Source organism: Cotesia glomerata, linkage group LG4 (assembly GCF_020080835.1).
Source record: "Cotesia glomerata isolate CgM1 linkage group LG4, MPM_Cglom_v2.3, whole genome shotgun sequence".
Classification (NCBI taxonomy): Eukaryota; Metazoa; Arthropoda; class Insecta; order Hymenoptera; family Braconidae; genus Cotesia; species Cotesia glomerata.
This window is the reverse complement of record NC_058161.1, coordinates 25,704,247-25,722,902: the sequence shown is the minus strand read 5'-3', so window position 1 is coordinate 25,722,902 and position 18,656 is coordinate 25,704,247. Positions and strand designations below refer to the sequence as shown.

Sequence of the window (18,656 nt, the reverse complement as noted above, 5' to 3'; positions counted from 1 at the left end):
ATCCCGGCTCAAAAAACGTCACAGATCTATGCGACAATGACAACTGATCACGCAGACCGGATAAAATTACTGTTGATGTACCAAACATCTAAATGCACATTTGTAAATATGTAAATATTGTAAATATACTCCTACTCCTACACCTTCCCGACCATCCTGACTCCCTTCCCCACCTCATGGTCCACTTTTTGTAGGCCCCTGGGCCAGTTAATGTTTCATTGGTTTTTTTTTATTATTTTATTTTCCAATGTTTTATTATTTATTTTATTGATGACAGTAGACTTATCGCAATGTCATTATATAACATATTATTTAAACTAATTGCAATTTTTCAAGTACAGATAGTGGAGAGACGCTTTACTTATGAAGACAACCATCTACAAATATACTGTTTGTTCTTTTAAGTTTATTATTACTTATATATAAAAAATGTAAAATGACATTATAAATAAACAACTTTTTCGAACCAAAAAAAAAACCGCTTTTTAATTTTAATTATAATTTTTGTTAGTTTTAATTTTCAGAATTATTTTAGAGGTTGATTTTAATTATTAATTCAACTTTTAACTTTTAGAATTATTTTAATTTTTGAGATTAATTTTAGTTATTAATTTTAGTTTTAACTTTAATAATATTTTACGTTATTTTTAATTTCTTTATAAATTGTCTTAAAATTTCTTTGACAGATTTTACTTTTACTTTTTTTAATCCTTAACTTGATTTCTTAATTTTAATAATAATTTTAAATTTATAAATTTTATCTCATTTTTCACTTAAATTATTTAATATTTTAATTTATAAATTTAACCTCCTTTAATTTTAATTTTAAATTATTTTGAATTTCGGAAATTTTTCTTAATCTTAAATTTTAATTAAATTAACCTTAACCTCGATTTTATAAATTTAGTTATTGAATAAATTCAATCATAAATTAATAAATCTAGTGAATGGAAAACGGAGCCTGGCTGGTGCCTACTATCCAGTCAAATAGAGTAGACTATTTTTTTCAAACGTGAGTAACTTATATTTAAAAAAATGCCATTAAAATATGACACATATAGATCGATAAATCAAAGTTTCATGTAACTCTATCCAAAATTGCTAATTCATAAAAAATTTTTGTCAGGAAATATAAACAATAAAAGATTAAAAAACGGGGTTTTTAAGGGTCAAAATATAAGCATCAACTTTAGACTTCTGTAAAATCATAAATTCAAATTTTTTTTCCACGCTGAATTTTTTGGTTATTAGTTGAACCTTCTTAAACGTAATGATGAAAAAAAATATTTATTTTTTTCATAAATTATTATCATAATTTATAAACAATGGTCACTCTCTATTTTTTGATCAAATAGAGATAGAAATTTGTTTCGAATTAGCATTTATAAAGGGTGAAATATTGGAATTACGTGCGAATTATGAAATTTGCGACTATCAAATTTTCTGATTTATTTAATTTTTTTAATTTGAGACAAGTGTTTATGGTCCCTATCGACTTTCGACCCTTTTGTAATTGATCCTTTTTCCATAGGCGTAGTTGCTCAAATATACCTGGAATATTATCTTTATATATATGGGTCATTCCACCAAATAAGAACATTTTTACGGGGCGACCCTCGTGGACTATGTTTAAAATTTATGGAGGTGTTCTCTATAATAAGAAATAAATTCCCTACAAGTTTCAGCCCTTAATATGCAGCGGTTCTGGAGTTATGATTTTTTGAAATTTTGAAAAAAAATTTTTTTTAACTTTTTTATTAATTTTTCTGATGAGGAAAACTTTTTTATTAAAATCCACGAAAAATCTTATCTTGTCGGAAAAATTCGCAGCTTTTGAATGAAAATATCCATTTTATCATAAACACATCAGAAGACCCTTTGAAATCCAATTAAAGTGGAAAAATTGATTTTTCTCGGTGTGCGGTGCAAGGTACATCCAATTTGACTTTTTTTTCTGAAAGATCAGAGTTTTTTACACAAAATATATGGTTTTTACAATGTGTATATTTTTTGTTCAATCACAATTAAATTAAACGTTATATCGGCTAAGCGTTATACGATTATTCGGGATAGTAAAATAATTTTCTGTGAAATATTTAAAATTTCAAACTGCTCGTTAAAAAATTGAGTTTATACAATGCAGATGGCGCTCACAACTACGATTCCATTTTCTTATTTAGGATGTAATTTTCCAAAATTTGCGAGAAATACTGATTGGATTATGGAAACTTAATCAATTTATAAAAATTTATTGAATAAATTGATTTGTAATAATCCAACAGAATCGTGCTTCTTCAGAAGTTGTAATAGATGTCCAAACAATGAAGAAATCATTAATTACTTTCATCCATCGTTTAAAGAATTTGATGTAAATGAAATCGAATTTAAAATGTGGACATCAACCGATCGATGTACTATTGTAAACGTTATTTCGGATTCCGATGACTTTATTGATACCTTAGCGACGCAACTTAAGAAACTTTTAAAACATGACTTTATAGTAAAAATACAAAGTCGGTTTTTCCCTAATGCGAAATTAAATTTGAAGAGTGGTGAATTAGCGGTAGTTTTTAAATTGGTAGAAAATTGCGTTTGTTGTGCAGGAAGCTGCTCAAGGCTATCATTGGAATAATGACCAAGCTACTATAATTCAAATGGTGGTTTACTAAAACGAAAATGATACTATTAAGCATTTAGGCTTAGTTGGTATCTCAGATTGCCTTAAACATGACACAGTTTTGATTTATTTATTTCAAGAACAATTGATTTCTTTTTTAAGAGAAAAATTTACTGTTATTGAAAGGATTTTTTACTTCTCAGATGGAGCACCTCAGCAATTTAAAAATAAAAAATCATTTACTAATTTATGTTAATATTATGCTGACTTTAGAATCATCGTTGAGTGGCATTTTTTTGCAACTGCCCATGGCAAAGGACCATGCGATGGGCTTGTAGGTCCAGTAAAACGACATGCTGCTAGAGCTTCATTACAAATGGAAAATAAAAAACATATACTGGCACTACAAGATTTGAATTCCTGGGCAATCAAGAATTTTAAAGGCGTTGATTTTACTTTCATAACGAATGATGATTATTTAGACAAAAAAAATGTGTTAGACGTACGATATTTTTTATCAAAAACGGTAAAGGGTACACAGACATTGCACACTTTTACTGATAAATGATGAAATTGGATATGCTCTTATTAAAACTGTATCAACATCTGAAAAAAGTTCAAAAATAAAAGTATTTTAATTATAAAGATTTTACGTTTAATTTAATTGCGATTGAACAAAAAATATGCACATTGTGAAAACCATATATTTTGTGTAAAAAACTCTGATTTTTCAGAAAAAAAAGTCAAATTGGATGTACCTTGCACCGCACACCGAGAAAAATCAATTTTTCCACTTTAATTGGATTTCAAAGGGTCTTCTGATGTGTTTATAATAAAATGAATATTTTCATTCAAAAGCTGAGAATTTTTCCCACAAGATAAGATTTTTCGTGGATTTTAATAAAAAAGCTTCCTTCTTCAGAAAAATTAATAAAAAAGTTATAAAAAATTTTTTTTCAAAATTTAAAAAAATCATAACTCTAGAACCGCTGCGTGTTAAGGGCTGAAACTTGTAGGGAATTTATTTCTTATTATAGAGAACACCTCCATAAATTTTAAACATAATCCGCGAGGGTCGCCCCGTAAAAATGTTCTTATTTGGTGGAATGACCCATATACTTCTTTCTTTCACACAGTAGGTACAAAAATGAATAGTAAGTTGAATTCACGAAATAGCCAGCCAAATTTTTAACAACAAAAATAATTTATAGAATATTATTACAGAAAAATTGATATTTTTTCTTAATTTATCAATAATATTAGAATATTTTTAAATAATTTTCATGAAGACTTTGGCGTTATCTCTACAATTACTTAATGCATTTTTAATATCCTAACCAATAACAATTTTTAGCCACTGTAAAATAAGACACTTTTAACTATCTTTACTTTAGAAATTATACTACCTGAAAAATAAGTCTTATGTCGAAAAAATATTAAAATAATATCTGTAATTCGAAAATCCATGTTATCTCTCATAAGCTTATCTTGAACCTGAGAAACTGTTTATTTTTGAAACATCAATATTTTATAATTTAAGTACAACTACAAAAATGGATAGGAAAAAGACAATTATACACAGCCCTGTTTAAAATTTCCAATAGGATCCCATCAAAAGCGACAAAAGCCACTTAGAAACCCATAAGTTTTATTGGTTTCTAAGTGGCTTTTGTCGCTTTTGATGGGATCTTATTGGAGTTTTTCAACAGGGAGTATATACTTAAGCGGATTTTCATATTTTTTAAATGTTTTCTTTATCGATTGCAATCTCCAAATATTACCGTTTTTTTTTTCTTTTTTACTGTAATAAGTAAGTCTCTAAAAACTGAAAATCTGGCTACTTGTATTCAAAAATTTTTATCTTTCTTGAGCTTAAAATATTATCATCCCTACAAGTTCAATGAAATGTTTGTGTATATCAACTGAAATTTTCCATTTATTATTTAGTTTGAAAGAAACTGTCAAAGTGTTAAGAGCTTTCTGCTTACAGTGTCAAGTCCAAGAACAGTAGTGATATTTTTTTCTAGGATATTATATTTTATACTACTAGTGAAACCTGTATAAGTAAGACTTGAAGGGACTAAGATTTTTTTCTCACTTACCCGAGTTTCTCACACAGAGAAGGAAACTCAGATAGACAAGGTCAGAGAATAATAAATAGAAATAGAGAATATACATTAATATACTGTATAATAGAATATGAAATAATCCAATATACATAATGAAATACAGTAATTCACTTATAGAATTCGATCATTTTAGTTTGCTTTAAGTTACAATCAGCAGTCAACAATTTTTCAATAGCTGAGCTATCAGATTACAAGATGAGCTTATGTCTTTAAAAACGCCATTATTTAAGAAAGTACAGTGTACTCTATCATGATATCTTAATTTTTTTGATAAATTAAAATTTTATAAATTTTTTTTTATTATTGCATTTTATTTTTTTTTTAATTATTTTATTTTTCTTTTACTTATTTTATTTTTATTTTTATTGACAAAAAAGCATGAATAATTTAAATTAGGACCATCTTAGGACTCCGCCGTCCATCGCACGGCATAACATAATTAATTTCATTTATTTTATCAAAGTTTATTTCTTTTTATTTAAATTTTTTTATTAATAATGATAATAATAATTATTATTATATAATTTAATTGAAAAATACAGTAATACATTTGTATATAAATAATAACAATTATTATTATTATTATTCATTTGGGAAGCCATAGACTTTCAAGCTTCCGGCATCGCGTTTTCGGTCATAAATGTCCTTATCGTCGCACGCATATGCGAGTAGATATTGTTTCGGGTGCCAAGCCACTGTGAAAGTCGCTGCTTCTACTGGAATATCGGAGACCTTTTCCCCAGTTTCCACCTCAGCAATATCTATCACCAAGTCCTCTGATGCTGCAGCAAGAAGTTGGCCATCATGAGAGAAAGAAATGGTCCTTACAGGCCAGTCCAGGCGGGAGAAAGTCCTTAGACAACATAATTCATCAGCATCCCAGAGGGACACCAAAGCATCTGCTGATCCGATAGCAAAATAACGACCTGTAGGGTCAAACTCAATACAGATGCAAGTTCCAGGATGAGCTTTGATGACATGAAGCAGCTCCAATTCAGGGTAGCTCAAGATGTGGACGCAACCTTGTCCATTGGTCAAATAAAATGTATCTGAATCTTTGTTCCAAGATATCTCATTCACCTCAAAATTAAACTGCTCTTCGGCTCTAATTTTTATGCACCTGGTATCAATAAAAGTAACCAGATCTTCCTTATTGCCGACGGCAATAGTGTTACCATCGGGTGACCAAGATATATTTATATTCTCGCCGCGTGTATTGATCGTTGCAGTACATTTTTGGACTCGAGTGTCCCAAATTCGAACCGTTTTATCTCCAGAAGCTGTAGATAAAAGCTCCGGATTGGTAGCGTGCCAACACAATTGATCAACACTGCCCCCATGGCCTCGGAAAGTTGTTTCCTGTTTCTGGAATTATTTTTTATTAATATATTTGAAATGACATTTTTAAGTTAGCAGTCACTCGACTTTTTTTTTAACAAATAAATTTGCTCCAAAAAATTATTATTAAAAAATTGGATTTTTAAATTTCTACTTGGCATAATTTATTAAAAAAATTTTTTAAATTATCAAAAATCTGCTAAATTAATTTTCATAAATTTAAAAGTATATTTTTAATTTAAAAAAGTAAGAGCTTTAATTTATTTTAACAAATAAATTTGCTCCAAAAAATTATTATTAAAAAATTGGATTTTTAATTTTTAAAAATTTCTACTTGGCATAATTTGTTAAAAAAATTTTTAACTTAAAAAAAAATATTAACTAAAAAATTTTTTATTTAAAAAAAAAATTCAATATTTAAAGAGTTAAAAAAAAATTATAATTATTTTTTTTTTTTTTAAATAAAAAAGATTTTTAATTAAAAAAAAAATTACCAATCTGTCAGGGGAAAGTGTAAAAATACATATACACTTATCAAATGAACCTGAGGCTAGGTATTTTCCATCGCAGCTCCAACCAACACTGTGGACTTTCGCCGAGTGACTTTGGTGTTCCTTGATTTTACAATGGCTTTTAAAATAGCCAATTAATTCATCGACTTTGTTATTATTGTTGATACTCATTGTTATTAATTTTTAATCAATACTTTTTTAATTAACTAACTGTTATTGTTTTGATTTTTGTAAGGTTAGGTTTATGTTTACAAATATAACCCTCCGAAAACATTAATCTAGGGGTGCCACAACTTAGTCCTAACAGAGACTATACAAAACGTAATGTTTTTAGCAAGGTGCAATATCCCAAACGTCTGATGTCGAGATAAGCACATGTAAGAAATGTGACACTTGCCGAAAATTAGTTTTCATAAACGTTACTTAATCCTAAAATGTATATGCTAGAAATGTGATGTCTAAAGAACGTTCATGTTAAGAAACGTTATACTTCAAAAATGTGAAGCTTCTAAAAGCGATAGCATCACAAGTGTGACATTTGTAAATCGTTCAAGGTTCTAAACGTGATGTTTCCCTCACGTCATACGTTTAAAAAAATTCAGCCGCGTTACCGACTGCAAAACAAGTCAAATTCAATCGATATTATAGATTTCTTATGATACTATACCTGGAAATTTTCGTCTATAAAATCACACTGTCATATGTACAAACGTCAAAAATTTTATTTGACAAAAATTCAAGTCAGAATGATATTGATGAGCAAACTTAAATCCTCTTTGAGTTGTGAGAACAATGACCTTAAAGTTAGCAGTCACTTGACAATTAAAAAAGTTTTTTTTAACAAACAAATTTGTTACAAAAAATTATTCAAAAAAATTGCATTTTTAATTTTTTTAAATGTCTAGATGTCAATTTTTTTTTCTAATTTTTTTTGCCATAATTTATTTGTTACAAAAATTTAAAAATTATTAAATGTCGGCTAATTTAATTTTCATGTGAGAACACAATAGTTGAAAGTCACAGGACCATTTGATTGTAGCATAGAGAACACACTTAATCAATTAAAAGTTTCAATAATTTCGAAAAAAATAACCAATGCAACAGCGAATTTAATAAAAGATAGGAGAATGTAATTTTATTTAAAGATATATATACATACTTATATAAACTTTTAAGACATATGTATTATTTTCTAAATTAGTTGACGAGCTGAGTCAAAATATATCCAAATTTTTCAAAAGTTTCGTCATGAGGACCAATGCAATAGTTAGATTTTCATACGATTCTCTACTATTCAAACACTACATCAATTTCATGAAAAACTTCCATTGCATAATAGTATTCTGGTGGCTGTAGAATTACGCCTGGAAAAATAAGTTTAACACTTTTAGTTAATGCTATTTCTATTATCAATTTTGTAGTTTTACATGGTGATATTAATGCTATCGAATTTATGTATACACCATCTTTTTATCTTCTTATTTTATTTCACAGAACATAACATTTTTGGTAGCTTTGATTATTCGTTATGGTACAAATCTTTCAAATATTGTCTACAAAATTTAAACAATCTATCTATCAGATCTCGATTAGATCCTTTGAAGAATGGACTACTATATCGCGTTACTAATGCCGGAAGGTCGCATCTCAAAATCTACGCCCTTCTGGCCCTGCAGAACCAAAAGGGCGTATAAAAACATTTTTTTTTACTCCAATTAGCCTAAAAATGTTTATAACATATAGATCTGTAAGGAAAGTGAATAAAAATTGTTTTTTTGTATACGCCCTTTTGGCTTTAAGACAAAAATTCTCAGGATCTTTTACAAATTATATTCGAGATAAGAGTCGAATTTTCCGTCAGTAAGCTGTTCATTCTTCTCGAGATGTTTTCATCGCCGATCTCCATGGCTCCAACGTCGGCAAAACCAGTCCCTGGTATATTCTTTCTTCAGGTGCCTGTTGTAGTTATCATATCTCATCTTCGTCGAGATATTCTTCATCGATTCTCTTCAGTTTTGATCGCGCCAAAACGGCTTACAGTAAATTTATACAAATTTCTAGGTGGCCTGAATGTGGACTCCACAATTTTCCTGTGATTATTTGTACTTGGCGATCTCTTAACCAGCACACTCCTGTAATTTGCCAAATCAGCTTCTAAATATCCTGACGATCCATTTCTTCCAGCGCATGTTTTAGCTCCTTACCCCATTTGGACGAGCTGCCGTGATTTCGAAACAGTAATTACCATCGAAAATGAAATTTTAATATTGAAATTAATATTTAAATTATTTTGTAGTTGACGTAGATCGTGCTGAACTAAGGAATGACGAAAATGCACATCCAGCGGCGGCTGCTGGCGGTTTTATCTATAGTAATATATAAATTTTTTATAAATTGAATTATACATTTTTTTAATGATTTAGAAACTATTCTCAATGATACTTTGTAATTATTTTAGATTCTCAAATTTGCCTGACTTGTTCAGACGAGGAATCACCACCGGACGTCGTCTACAACCCTTGCCGGCACTGTATTTTTTGTCAAGCATGTCAAAGACAGTACGTGCAAAAGCTGCTTGGAGATGGGCAAATTTTAACATGTAGTTACTGCCGACAAGAGGTTGTCTCAGTTGACTTGCTTATTTAAAAATATTAATCCTCATTACTTATTATGTCTTTAATTTAAATTTAATTTTTGTTAAAAAGAAACTAAAATTTTATTACTTATTATGTCTTTAAATTTTTATTTAATATTACTTTCGAACAAATTTAAAATTATAATTATTAATACATTTATAACAATCTATCATACATTTATAATAATCTATCATACATTTATAATAATCTATCATACATTTATAATAATCTATCATACATTTATAATAATGTATAATACATTTATAAGTTAATACCTCATTAAAGTTTAAAATAATAAATAATATCTAAATTTTATTATTAGAATTATAATTATTTTTATTATTATTATTGTTGTTGTTGTTGTTGTTGTTGAGAAGTCACAGAATCCGCTTTAATCGCAACGTTAAACACTTCGACCCAATAATAGTTAAGTGGTGGAAAAAAAAATCATCCTAATGCGTTCGACACAAGGGTTTGGTTAAATTATTTTTAAGTTAGAGAAGGAGATAAGAATTCTGATGTCTTCTTGTATCCCAGATCTCAACTACAAAAAATCGGTTACTTAATAAAATATTCTCGAAACCCATCAAAAATAAAAACGACCAGCTGATTCCGTGAGCTTTGAATGACAGTAACTATACTCCAAATTGTCTTCACGGAAATTAGATCCGGGTAAAACTTTTTGTTAGTCCACTACATCGTATGGTGACTGCTGAAGGACTTTTCAAGATGATGAACAATTTGTTTGATGAAGTTATCTATATTGGTAAGTATATCAACAGATATAAAATAAACTTCACAAAATTTAATCTGTTGTCAATAATATAACTAATTTTTTGTTTATTACATATTTATACAGATAAACAAAAGTATCCAATTAACTCAGCTCTTCTTACATGTAGTAGCAAACATTCGTACAGAGAAGCTATTACTGCAGCTTTCATTGAAATAAAAACGGTGAAATTTTCAAATGTCGTCCAACTTGACCTGTATCTTGAAGATTCTGCTTACTCTGTCGACTACGTGCAACAAGGACCTTATTTCTGTTGCGAATAGATAAAATCAATATTGAAGTAATTGAAAATGATATTCATTTATATATTTACTTGAAATAAATTTCGATGAGTAATTCATTTGGTTACAGATTTGATTTAGATACTTCTGTCGTAACTGCTGGCTCTGGCAACACTCGATGAATCCAATGAGTTTGCACAAATCTTTGACATGCATCTCAAAGACCATTCAAGTTGTTGGACTAACTCCTGGCTTAGGAATTCTCTCAGCGTCTCGTACATCTAGTTCCATTATTTAAATTTTTTCGTAGCGAAAAAAAATTGCCTTTGCCGCTACATTCATGTTTATTGATACCAAATCATTTATAAAATTTTAATAATAATAATATTATTATTATTATTATTATTATTATTATTATAATTATTATTATTATTATTATTATTATTATTATTATTATTATTAATTTATTACATTAATTAAATACTTTTTTTCAATCCAAAATAATTACCTTAGTAATTAAACCTGCGAGTGGATTTCAATCGTGATAATGTCTAACTAGTTTTACGTTTAACAGCCGAGACCAGTGATTGCAGTTTCAATCGGCTTAGCGAAACGAATGGAAATTTTGAAAAAACGTTTTTAGAGATAATAGATAATTTAATAAACTATTTCACCACAAAGCATTTTTTTCAAAAATTTCATTCGTTTCGTGAAACCAATCGAAACTGCAATTGCTCTGCTGTTGGAAGTGCGACAGAGATAGTTCCGTTGAGCTCCGTGAGAGCAAAGTGAGAAAAAGATGGTCTCGCCTGTTAATTTCTTAGGTATAACATGATTGAGCCAAATATCGAGTTACAATAGTGTAAAAGAGTTAGCGGCTGTTAGATTAAAATGATAAGACTAATTATAAAATTATGCATCGAGAGAAAAAAGAGCTCGATTCAATGCGACTTGGCTCAGTTTCTTTACATGTTAGATTTTTATTAACAAAACAATATTGTCTGTAAAAATGTTAATTATTATTTAATATTTAATTTTCGAATTACGTTATTATTATTATTAATTTTTATTTATCAAGTTATTGTTACTAGTATTATTATTATTGATAAAATTTCTAATAATATATATTAGACGATGTGACTTTGGTCAGATTGGTCAGATTGAAATTCATATAGGTTTTTTCATTATCTGAAGAAATCTACTGCATCAACGGAACTCCTACAGTCGATATGGCCGATTGACTTTTTAAACGTATGACGTTAGGGAAACATCACGTTTAGAACCTTGAACGATTTACAAATGGCACACTTGTGATGCTATCGCTTTTAGAAGCTTTACATTTTTGAAGTATAACGTTTCTTAACATGAACGTTCTTTAGACATCGCATTTCTAGCATATACATTTTAGGATTAAGTAACGTTTATGAAAACTAATTTTCGGCAAGTGTCACATTTCTTACATGTGCTTATCTCGATATCATACGTTTGGGATATTGCACCTTGCTAAAAACATTACGTTTTGTATAGTCTCTGTTAGGACTAAGTTGTTGCACCCTAATCTAGTCGGCAGACGGCGCAATGAATCTGCGCATGCGCCGAAGCAAATGTTATTATTATTTCACCCGGAAACTAACCATAAAAATATTTTCACCTTAGTAAATAAATAATAAAAAGTAAAAGTGAGTAATTTAATAAATAAATAGATATTAAAATTATATTAATTATAAATGAAAATAAAGTTAGCCGATATCTAAAAATTTATATGATTTTTTTTATTAAAGAATTATCACAAAAAAATAAAAAAAAATTTTTTTCATTTGTTAAAAACTTCAAGTGCAATTTTTTAAAAATATTTTTTAGTTATAAATTAATAAATTAAGCAAAATAAACAAATTTTAAATGTCGGCTAACTTTATTATTATTAATTGTAAAAATAATATCACAATAAAGTATGAAAATTAAATTAGCCGACATTTTAAAATTTTTATAAAATAAAATTTATTTTATATAATAAAATTTTTATTTTATTGGAAAATAATTTTTAAAAAAAGAAAAAAAAAGTTTTCACATGTAGAAAATTTTAAAAATTATACGTGCAATTTTTTGAAAAATATATTTTTAATTCTAATTTAAATAATAAAAAAAATCAAAAGTTGATGAGGGTCGGCTAATTTTAGCATCATCAATAAAGTTAGCCGACATCTAAAATAATTTAAAATACTGTCAATTTTATTTAAAAATTAAAACTTGATATTTAAATAAATTAATTTTTTAGGAGTAAAAAAATGCAAAGTTTAAGAAATTGCTTGTCAAAGTTACTGAGGACTGAATTTAATTTAAAATTAAAAACAAAATTACTCCCAGCGGCATTGCATAGCTCGCCAGTTAATAAATTGTATTCACTTGAGGACAATGAGGCTGATAAAGATGGACCCAGGAAGTGGTTAAAGTACAATGAAATTGTTTTGCCACCACAAAAACCAGGAGAAGCTCGCCGACCTGCGGTAAGTTTTTATTTATAAAAATTAAGTTAGCCGACAATAATACTAAAATTAATGAAAATAAAATTAGCAGACAGCTGACAGCTTTCAGAATTTTTTTTATTAATAAAATCACATGAAAGTAAAATTAGCCGACAGTAAAAAATTTTCAGTTTTTTTTTATTAATTGAATTAGCAATAAAAAAATATTTTTAAAAAATTGCACGTATTATTTTTCAAATTTTTTACATGTGCAATTTTTTCTTTTAATTTTTTTGTAATGATTATTATTAATAAAAAAAATTCTAAAAACTGTCAGGTGTCTGCTAATTTTATTTTCATTAAAATCATTACAAAAAAATGAAAAAAACTATTGCACATGTAAAAAATTTGAAAAATTATACGTGCAATAATAAATTTTTATATCAGGAATGTGGACAAGATAGGATCATAATAACAAATTACATTATTATTTCTGCTCCTATCTTGTCCACATTCCTGATATAAAAATTTATTATTGATAATTATGGACGATAATATTAACTACAATATACGTGCAATTTTTTAAAATATTTTTTTATTGCTAATTCAATTAATAAAAAAAAATGATAATTTTTTACTGTCGGCTAATTTTACTTTCATTAAAGTTAGCCGACGTTTTTAATTTTTTTTTTTCATTTATTTAATTCCAACTTAAAAATATTTTTAAAAAATTGCATATGTAGTTTTTTTAATTTTTTACAAATGAATTTTTTTTTTTATGATTTCTTCAATAAAAAAAAAATCTAAAAATTTTTAAATGTCGGCTAACAAAATTTAAAAATTTTTGATTATTTTTTTTCAATTAAAAATTAGAACTAAAAAACTATTTTTAAAAAATTCCACTGATAGTTTTTAAAATTTTCTACATGTGAAATTTTTTTTTTTTAATTTTTTAAAAATTATTTTTCAATAAAATAAATGATCAAAATTTTCAAATTAATTTTCATGAAAATTAGCCAACATTTAAAAATTTTTGTAGTTTTTTTTATTAAAAAAATTTTTTTAAAAATTTCACATGCAGAAAATTTAAAAAATTATGTAATTTTTTTTAAGAATCTTTTTACTTGCAATTAAATTTAAATTTAAAAAAAAATAAAAAAATTCTTGAACGTCGGCTAATTTTTGTATCATTTTTATTTTACTTAATTTTAGTCATTTTTTTTTTTTTTTTAATAAAATCTTATAATTATTTTTTTTTATATATTTCAGTATATTTGTCATGTAAAAAAAAATATTAAATATAGTCCAAAAACGATGTGGTACATCGCATGTCTGGTCAGAGGAATGTCAATAGATGAAGCCATCCGGCAATTAAGTTTTCTCTGTAAAAAAGGAGCTGTCGCAGCTAAGGAAACTTTGTTGGAAGCTCAACAACTTGCTGTTGAGAAACATAATGTTGAATTTAAGAGCAATTTGTGGGTTTGTAAGTATTTTTATAATTATTTTAAATTAGCAACTTTTGAGTCACTATGTGACTTGTGAACTGTAAATAACTAAAATTTTGCTTTATTAAATAATGACTTGTTAAATTGCCCTGTACTTTCTTAAATATTGACATTTTTAAAGATATAAGCTCATCTTGATGTTACACTTATCAAGAGCTTTCATTTGTGTACTCACATGCATTTTTGATATATTTTTCATAAATACATATATATATATAATATACATAAATATATGAAGAATTGATGTGGGTACTCAAATGAAAGGTCTTGATGAGTATAATGTAGGGGTGAGCTTATATTTTAAAAAATGTCAATAGTTTACAAGATACAAGGTAATTTTTTAATTATTGACATTTTTAAAGATATAAACTCATCTTGATGTTACACTCATCAAGACCTTTCATCTGAGTACCCACATCAATTTTTCATATATTTATATATATTATATATATGGGGCATTCCATGCCAAATCACCGAGGTTTCGGCCCGATCCCCTTCGATTTCGCTGAAAATTTTTTATCATTTTCTACCCTACCAAAGACATTTTTCTGAATTTTTTCAGATTTTTTTACCCAACCCAAAAAAAGTTACGAATTTTTGAAAAAAAAACGCTCTTTTTTTTCAAATTGCTATAACTGACACAAATTGACCTTTCGGCACTTTTTTTTTTTTTAATTTTTGTTTTTAAATGTAGTTTTCAGAAAAAAATACAAAAAACTTTTCGGAAGTCACGATATATGGAATATTTCAGTTTTTTCAATAAAACCGTCATTTTTTCGAAGTCTGTAACTGTCGATTCTCAATTTTTTTGTCTCAAAAAAAACTTCAACTAAAACAGTATTTAACCCCGCTATTCCCATTCTGTGCCGACTTTCCATTCTATTTTTTTTTTCGATTGAAAATAAAAAAATATCTAAATGTGGATTATTTTTTTTGACTTTGCACTGAAATTTTTTTGGATTGTTGTTAAAAGCTTAGAAGTTGAATCAAATTGGACGAATACAACTATAAATTGTTTGAGTGCTATCGTATGTCAAGAACCATCAGCTGAATGTTTTTTTAACAATTGTTCTTCTTGTCCAGGCGTCGAAAATGTGAAACAACATCTCTTAACTCTGATTGAAAATAATGAAATTGATGAAGTTAATCATAAGCAATGGGACTCTACTCCACGAGTAACCCTCGAAACGTCAATCAAGAACGTGGATGATTTTGGTCAAAAATTGAAGGCTCTTTTACCACACAATTTTATTGCCAAAGAGCAAGCAGCATACTTGAGACAACTGAAAGAATGCTTTTAAGAAGACAAATTCATAGTCATAGTTGACTTTGCAGAAAACTATTCGTTCGTTGTTCAAGATGCTGCGCCAGGATTTCACTGGAATAACGATCAAGCGACGGTTTATACTGTAGTTATTTATTATAAAAAAAAATAATGAACTTACTCATCGGAGTATGGCAATCATTTGTGATTGCTTGAATCATGATGCAATTGCTGTTCATCTCTACTCTGGTACTATTATTGATTTCATCAAATCTTTGTCATCTGGAGTTCCTAAAATTTTCTTCTTCTCGGATGGCGCGCCACAACAATATAAAAACTATAAAAATTTTTTTAATTCATCTTATTATAATGAAGAATTCGGAATAACAGTAGAGTGGAATTTTTTCACTACGGCACACGGTAAAGGACCATGTGATGGAATAGGTGGTACTTTGAAACGAATGGCCGCACGTGCTACTCTACAATTGCCACCTCATATACAAATCTTAACACCATTACAATTATTTGAGTGGGCTTTAAAAAACTTACCAAATATTAATGTTAGATTTGTGAACACTGAAGAGTATAAATTTCTGAAAGAGAAATTAGAGGAACGCTTCAATAGTGCTAAACCAATACCTGCGACACAAAAAATTCATCAAATTAAATCATTATTAAATTCTGTGGTAAAAGTTCTTTTTCTTCGTCGGATGAATCGACACAACATTGTACGGTTAAGAATTCAAGAAAACAATCGCTAAACCGGGGGAAATAATTAAAATATTTAGATTTTTAACGATGTAAAAACAATACTTTAATAAAAAATTTAATCCTTGCCCCTAATACACTTTACGGTTGTTTTTATCCAATTTTATATAACTTCTGAGCTTTTAAAAACAATAAAAAAAAACTTCAGCGCAAAGTCAAAAAAAAATAAGCCACATTTAGATATTTTTTTATTTTCAATCGAAAAAAAAAAAATAGAATGGAAAGTCGGCACAGAATGGGAATAGCGGGGTTAAATACTGTCTTAGTTGAAGTTTTTTTTGAGACAAAAAAATTGAGAATCGAAAGTTACAGACTTCGATAAAATGACGGCTTTATTGAAAAAACTGAAATATTTCATATATCGTGACTCCCGAAAAATTTTTTGTATTTTTTTCTGAAAACTACATTTAAAAACAAAAATTAAAAAAAAAAAGTGCCGAAAGGTCAATTTGTGTCAAAGTTATAGCAATTTGAAAAAAAAGAGCGTTTCTTTTTTCAAAAATTCGTAACTTTTTTTGGGTTGGGTAAAAAAATCTGAAAAAATTCAGAAAAATGTCTTTGGTAGGGTAGAAAATGATAAAAAATTTTCAGCGAAATCGAAGGGGGTCGGGCCGAAACCTCGGTGATTTGGCATGGAATGCCCCATATATATAATATATATAAATATATGAAAAATTAATGTGGGTACTCAGATGAAAGGTCTTGATGAGTGTAACATCAAGATGAGTTTATATCTTTAAAAATGTTAATAGTTCACAAGATACAAAGTAATTTCTTAATTGTTGACATTTTTAAAGATATAAGCTCATCTCGATGATACACTCATCAAGAGCTTTCATTTGAGTACCCACATGCATTTTTGATATATACATATATCTAATATATATAAATATATGAAAAATTGATGTGGGTATTCAAATGAAAGGTCTTGATGAATATAACCTCGGGATGAGCTTATATCATTAAAAATGTCAATAGTTCACAAGATACAAGGTCATTTCTTATTTTATCATATAAAAACTGGCCACAAAATTTTTCTTATCCTCTTAATAATTTAAATCAGCTAATATTTTTTGTTTTACTTGAAAAAAAATTTCTAACCATTAAATTAAATTTCCTTAGGACTTATTAAATAATTAAAATGATTTTTTTTTCAGCCGAGTCATTTGTTGGAAAAGGAGTGACTGTCAAAGGAATAAGACGACACGCTCGTGCGCGTATAGGTCGCGTTGACTACAAACATGTTCATTATTTTGTCAAATTGGAGGAAGGGAAGCCTCCGAAAAATTATTATTTACCCGAGCCTCAAACTAAACAGTCATTGTTGGAAGAGTGGCTCGATCAAATGCGCCATCGTAAGATAACTAATTCTTTATAAATATGTTTTGTATTTTTAATTTAATATTTGAGTAAGTTTATTAATAAAAATAAATATTTACAAAATACTTGCTTTAATTTTTATTAAATTAAATTAACTTAATTTTTAATTCCCGTAAAAATTTTTTACTTACTAAAATTTTCTTATTTTAAATTAATAAAATATTGAAAATTTAAAATTTTAAGTTAATCTTTTTTATATTAAAAGAATTTTTGTTTTAATAATTAAAATTAAAAAAAAAAAAAAATAAAGGGATTAAAGTGCAAAGAGTAAAAAAAAATATTTTTATAAAGTTGTTTAAATTAAATTTCCTAAAAATTTTGTTGAGAATTTTTTTTCAACTTTAGTAATTTAGGAGTTATTACAATTAAAACAAAATATGGACACTGTTATGCATTAATGTGTTAAGTGCTATAGAAATCCTATGTACTTAACACACTATTGCATAACAGAGTCCATATATGAAGTAAAATTATTGAAAAATATTTGAACTTTGAAATTAAAGTTTTGTTAAAATTATTAATTTTGTAAGAAAATTTAAAAAGTTCTTTTTTTATGGAGAAGAAAATTTTTTCCTAAGATTATTTTTATAATTTTTAAAGTTTAGAAAATTTAATTAAGATTCAATTATTGTTAAACATAAAAATATCAGCTGATTTTTTAAATAAAAATTTCCACCCGTTTAAAAAATAAATTTCAATTCGTTTTTTTTTAACTTTGATAGTTTCAAAAATATTTTAATTATTTAAAAGAGATCAATTTATAGGATTAAATATTTTTTTCTTAATCCTTAAAATAAAAATTCTGATAAATAATTAATTTAAATTATTCTAAATAAATAAATAAATTCCCTAAGAAATAAAAGGATGAAACTGCAAAAGGTTAAATAAAAAAAGATTTTTATAAAGTTGTTTAAATTATATTAACAAGTTCCACTGAAGACATCTGGAATATTATTGTGAATAATTACAGTCGTTTTTAATTATTTATTAAATAATTATTAAAGATGAATGTCTAATTGTTGGAGAAGTGG

At 27.2% G+C, this 18,656-nt stretch overlaps 2 protein-coding genes and 2 long non-coding RNA genes across 4 annotated transcripts; 2 read left to right on the top strand and 2 right to left on the bottom strand.

Moving 5' to 3' along the window:
- Positions 1 to 4,437: 4,437 nt before the first annotated feature.
- LOC123263249 lies at positions 4,438 to 13,478 on the bottom strand. Its single transcript, XR_006509135.1, has 3 exons — positions 13,469 to 13,478; positions 8,099 to 8,109; positions 4,438 to 4,673 (listed from the first exon to the last, which is right to left on the bottom strand). It is a non-coding gene; the product is annotated as an uncharacterized LOC123263249 (long non-coding RNA).
- LOC123263246 (THO complex subunit 3) lies at positions 5,308 to 7,104 on the bottom strand. The gene is made up of 2 exons (XM_044725848.1): positions 6,579 to 7,104; positions 5,308 to 6,111 (listed from the first exon to the last, which is right to left on the bottom strand). Exons 1-2 carry the CDS (start codon positions 6,765 to 6,767, stop codon positions 5,329 to 5,331), a joined length of 972 nt encoding a protein of 323 aa, XP_044581783.1. The 5' UTR covers positions 6,768 to 7,104; the 3' UTR covers positions 5,308 to 5,328.
- On the top strand, positions 8,421 to 9,277 carry LOC123263248. The gene is made up of 3 exons (XR_006509134.1): positions 8,421 to 8,635; positions 8,893 to 8,967; positions 9,055 to 9,277. It is a non-coding gene; the product is annotated as an uncharacterized LOC123263248 (long non-coding RNA).
- LOC123263247 (39S ribosomal protein L22, mitochondrial-like) lies at positions 11,877 to 17,688 on the top strand. Its single transcript, XM_044725849.1, has 4 exons — positions 11,877 to 11,925; positions 12,522 to 12,750; positions 13,978 to 14,191; positions 17,403 to 17,688. The coding sequence occupies exons 2-4, from the start codon at positions 12,532 to 12,534 to the stop codon at positions 17,621 to 17,623; spliced, it is 654 nt and encodes a 217-aa protein (XP_044581784.1). The 5' UTR covers positions 11,877 to 11,925; positions 12,522 to 12,531; the 3' UTR covers positions 17,624 to 17,688.
- The last annotated feature ends 968 nt before the right edge of the window (positions 17,689 to 18,656 follow it).

Coding starts and splice junctions, on each gene's coding strand:
- LOC123263247 (XM_044725849.1), top strand. CDS start 12,532: ATGCAAAGTTTAAGAAATTGCTTGTCAAAGTTACTGAGGACTGAATTT. Junction 12,751..13,977: donor GAGAAGCTCGCCGACCTGCG/GTAAGTTTTTAT, acceptor TATATATTTCAG/TATATTTGTCATGTAAAAAA. Junction 14,192..17,402: donor TAAGAGCAATTTGTGGGTTT/GTAAGTATTTTT, acceptor TTTTTTTTTCAG/CCGAGTCATTTGTTGGAAAA.
- LOC123263246 (XM_044725848.1), bottom strand. CDS start 6,767: ATGAGTATCAACAATAATAACAAAGTCGATGAATTAATTGGCTATTTT. Junction 6,112..6,578: donor CACTTTCCCCTGACAGATTG/GTAATTTTTTTT, acceptor AAATAATTCCAG/AAACAGGAAACAACTTTCCG.